Source organism: Nematolebias whitei, chromosome 1 (assembly GCF_014905685.2).
Source record: "Nematolebias whitei isolate Nwh7 chromosome 1, NemWhi1, whole genome shotgun sequence".
In the NCBI taxonomy this organism is placed as follows: domain Eukaryota; kingdom Metazoa; phylum Chordata; class Actinopteri; order Cyprinodontiformes; family Rivulidae; genus Nematolebias; species Nematolebias whitei.
Window position 1 is genome coordinate 41,690,280 of NC_056498.1, and position 4,863 is coordinate 41,695,142.

General features: G+C 39.7%; 1 protein-coding gene across 1 annotated transcript in view; it reads left to right on the forward strand.

The window, feature by feature from the left end:
* Positions 1–766: 766 nt before the first annotated feature.
* Positions 767–4,863, forward strand: part of LOC119410356 (endophilin-A1) — a gene marked incomplete at its 5' end in the record, with an annotated part of 6,863 nt that continues 2,766 nt past the window's right edge. The window contains 5 exon segments of the mRNA XM_037677270.1: positions 767–835; positions 2,399–2,471; positions 2,556–2,699; positions 4,172–4,305; positions 4,405–4,563. Of these exon segments, the coding sequence (XP_037533198.1) occupies positions 767–835; positions 2,399–2,471; positions 2,556–2,699; positions 4,172–4,305; positions 4,405–4,563 (579 nt within the window).

Here is a 4,863-nt window from a genome sequence, read left to right on the forward strand (position 1 = left end):
TAACTGGTTTGCTAAGTATTTGAATGTTGGTTGGTTGGATGGTTGGTGGTTAACTGGTTTGTTGGTTGGATGGTGGTTAACAGTTTTTTGGTTAACTGGTTGTTTGGTTAGTTGGTTGGTCAGTTAACTGGTTGATGAACTAGTAGGATGGTTTGTCAGTTAACTAGTTGGTTAACAGGCTGGTTGGCTGGTCAGTAATCTGAAATGTTAAACAGGTTGTTCAGTATTTTTCACCTCATTTGTTTTTTACAAAAACAAATATTTTCTGTAAACTGAAGTTTCTTCAGAATAATTTTGACTCCAAACAAAATGTGTAATAAATTACGTATAAACTATTTTCCTATGAAACATTGGACTGATCTAAACAGTTACTGTTAGTTACTGGTAAGAAATTTGCAACAGCAGTATTTATTAGTAATATTTACATTATTGCATTAGTTTAAATTAACCTCTTAATTATATTCAGTCTAACTGCAGGTAATTATCTTGTTGTTAAGATATTACCTGATTATTACATAGTTTTGGCGGCGGCGGCTCAGATCTCATCACTGAGCTGTAATAAAAATAAAGTAATAAAACATGTTGTTCAGATTTACCCTCAGCTCGCTCGTATTCTGTTTTCATGCATAAATCGTTTGTTTTGTTTCCGTCTTCGGGTCTTTCATCTCGGAGCAGTTTCTCTCCACGAGCGCTCCAGACACGAGACGACGGTTTCACAAACTAACGTGTTGGACACACGAGAACATTCAACTGTTTGTCTTCACAGAAAGTCAGCGAGAAGGTCGGAGGAGCGGAAGGAACCAAACTCGATGACGACTTCAAAGAAATGGAAAAGGTCATTAATTGAATTTATCTTCATTTTATTCAATCTAAATAAATTCAGTTTATTTATTTAGATCTGACTCGCAGCTCAGGTCGTCAGAACTTGGTAAAAGTGCTTTAGTGAAAAATCAACAAGTTGCATAAAATCTTCACATTTGACACAAATATATTTAAATGATATTCAACCGAAGAGGCTGTGGTCCAGTCAGAGATGAAACTCTTAAAAACACGAACTGTTTAAATCTGCTGCTGGTTTTTATCTCAGCTGTTTGTTTGGAGAAGTTCTAGTTGGAAAATTATAAACTTTTCTTTAAATGAAAAAGAAAAAACGACTAAAAAATGTCTCATTAACTTTAAAAAAACAAACGTCAGTTTTTGTAAACCGTCTAAAAACTTTTAAGATTAAAAATGCAACATTCCTTGATGGAATGCTTATCACCCGCCGCCTGGAACGTCCAACTTTCAAAGTAAAACGTCACGCGGTCTGTTAGCGCTCAGGAGGCCCATCACGATAACTAATCCTGCTGGACGATTAATTGTCTCCAAAATTATTGCGATAAACGATAATATTGTTTGAAATTTGACAATAATTAATAATTATTGTCAAATTTAAGATGTTAATTATGTGTGCAGTACCTTTTTTTACCACTGGATGTTAGTATAAGACTGTTTGAACCGAAGGATGGATAGTGAGGGAGTGAGCAGCGTCTCTTTAAGAAAAATGTGAGGGAGGCCCCTTGACCGGACATGGGCTGTCTCTCTTTGGTTCTCAAAATGGCGGACGCTCGGTGTGGTTTGAGTTCTTTAGCATTTTTCACACAAAGCTTTTAATAAAAAAATCATTTAACAAGTTCTCAAATTCTTTTTGCAGAGAAAAAACAATTTTTTACACGAAAACACGAGTTTCAACTGTGAATTTTGGAGCTTCGACAAGATGGAGGTTTATTCCCCGAGGTCGGCCTGTTAGCTTAGCTTGTAGCTTATCGTCTCAGCTTAGCTGATTTTAACGAAACAAAAACATGATTTTGGACGATTTAAGAGATTTTAAAGAGAAAGGGCGGGGTCAGTGAAGAGTCTTTTGTCGTCCAGTGTCTTCAGTAGAAAGAGAGACAAGAAGAAAGGATAAAACCGATAAATGAGAACGAGGTCGATAATTTTCATTTATCGTGAGATTAATTGATGTATTGATTATCGCGACAGGCCCAGCGCTCAGAGTGCGTGTTGGGAATCAGGCTCAGCTACTACCACAAGTCTTCGCTCGGTGTCTAAGAATGACTGACTTGTAGCCATGAACGTGTTGGTAAAGGTTGACTAGCTGTGGCGGCCATCTTAAATTTGGTTGGCTCTGAAAGTTAATCAGCTGTAGACGTACATCCGAACATTTCTTCAGACCTCGGCTACTACCACGTCAAACTTTAGCTCCGGTTCTCTAACGTTAATGGAGTTGTTGCCACTTTTGCACTGGCTGATGAAAAACACTCAGTTTTGTGTGTTAGTGTTTTTTTCTCTGATATTGTGTCCAACTTCCTGTAAGTGAGGTCTGAGTGTCTCACTGATGTCCTGCTGTCTCCTGCAGAAGGTGGACATCACCAGCAGAGCGGTTCTGGACATCATGACCAAAACCACTGAGTACCTTCAGCCCAACCCGGGTACGAAACTCACACAGAGTCTGGGCTCCGGTCGTCCTCCTGACCTTTGACCTCTCCCGACCTTTGACCTCTGCTCTCTCGCAGCGTCCAGAGCCAAGCTGAGTATGATCAACACCATGTCCAAGATCCGCGGGCAGGAGAAGGGACCCGGTTACCCGCAGGCCGAAACCATCCTGGGCGACGCCATGTTCAAGTTCGGACGAGAGTTAGGAGAAGAGTCGTGCTTTGGTAAGAACCTGAACCTGGACCTGGACCTGAACCTGGACCTCTGTGAGCAACAGGAGGGACGACATGTTGTGATTTTATAATTAATCATAAAATCTGTTTTGAGCCTGTTCATATTCGTTATTCTTCCAGTCACTTTAAACTCTTCCCAACATTTTTCTGCATCGGTCTCGTCCCGCAGGTTTCATCTGTTTCAACAAGTCATGAATCAAAACGTTCGGCTCTTTCAGGACAATCCTGCTATGACTTTTGGTGTTGGTGCAACTTTAGCTGTTTGAAATATTTTAGCCTTTTCTGGCATTTTTTCCTCAGAGAAAATGAATTGAGCTCATTTTCCATCCTTCAACTCTTTAGCTGTGTTTACAACCTTTTACTGCTCCTTTCACTTTTTGTTCTGCTTCAGCTTCTTTCAGCTTCCTGCTGCTAATTTAAACTTTCTTCGGCTACTTTCAGCTAATTTCAGCTGTTGTGTGCTCCTTTCAGATTATTTCTGCTAAATACATGTACAAGTTTTATATTTCTTCTAACTTATTTCTGATAATTTCAGCTTGTTAGGCTAATTTCAGCTTATTTTTGCTAGTTTCAGCTTTTTCTGCTATTTCAGCTACTGAACGCTGTTTTATGCTATTTTGAGCTTTTTCGGCTAATTCCACATCGTTTGCACTTGTTTCAACTTTTTTCAGCCTCATTCAGCAAAAATGTGCTCTCCACTTCCTTCTGGTAATTTAAGCTTTTTTGGCTACTTTTCAGCTGATTTTTGCTCATTTCAGCTTTTTTCAGATAATTTCTAATTTTTTGTGCTCGTTTCTGCTTCTTTCAGCAAACGTGTTTTTCTGCCTTCTTCTGCCAATTTAAGCTTGTTCTTCCTTTTCAGTTACATTTTAGCATTTTTTAGCTAATTTCAGCTGTTTTCAGATAAGTTCAATTTTTTTTGTGGTAATTTCTGCTACTTTCAGCCTAATTAAATCTTTCTACTAATTTCAGCCTCTAGTTTCAGATTATTTCTGCTAGTTTCATTTATTTCAACTACTTATGTTTATGCTATTTTTAGCCTTTTCTGCTAATTCCACATTTTTTTTAGCTCCTTTCAGCTCTTTCCACTTCCTTCTGGTAGTTAAGCTTCTTTCTGCTTTTTTAGCTACTTTTTGCTAATTTCACCTTTTTGTGCTCATTTCTGCTTAAACCTAATTCAGCAAATACGTGTTATTTCTGCTTCCTTCTGCTAATTTCGGCTTGTTCTTTTTCAGCTAAAATTCAATTTGTTTTGCTAATTTCAGCTGTTTTTCAGCAAGTTCTTCAGCAATAAGGATTCACAGTGCATTTTCACAGGAAATGTAATTAGTGTAGTTACTGCAGTTTCTTCTCCGTGCTGCTGGACACCTGATGAGACAAACCAGTGATGGTTTGAGAATATTTGTGTTTTATTGCTGATCAATAATAATTAATCTCTGCTCGTGTTGAATTTTTGCATCCAGGACTGGCGCTGATGGATGCCGGCGAGGCCATGAAGGAGCTCGGGGAGGTGAAAGATGCTCTGGACATGGAAGTCAAACAGAACTTCATCGATCCTCTGCAGAACCTCCACGATAAAGACGTGAAGGAGATCCAGGTGCGTGAACTCAGGCGTGCGTGATAAATGAAGCTGGACGTTGTCGTTCCTGCGCAGCTGCAGATTTCAGGGACTCACCTGGGATTTGTCCTCCTGCAGCATCATTTGAAGAAGATGGAAGGCCGCCGCTTGGACTTCGACTACAAGAAGAAGCGGCAGGGGAAGGTCCAGGACGACGAGATCAAACAGGCGCTGGAGAAGTTCGACGAGAGCAAAGACATCGCAGAGCAGAGCATGTTCAACCTGCTGGAGAGCGACGTAAGAACCGTTTGAACTGGACAGAACCGGGTTCAGAAGCTTCTCCCCTCGGCTGCTTTGGAGACAAATGAAATCCTGATGTAGATAAAAGTCTGCAGAAGCTGACAGATTTACTAAATGCTTAAAAACATTAAGAACAAGAAATACTTGAAATAAATGTGGAAAGGAGCCAGAGCAGCTCCAACATCTGAGGATGCTAAGCTAAAATAGCATAGTGCTAGCTAAACTGATCAAAAGACAAGCAACAGTATCGAAAGGCTAGCTTAAAGGTAAATGTAGCAAAAGGCTAGCTTAAAGGTA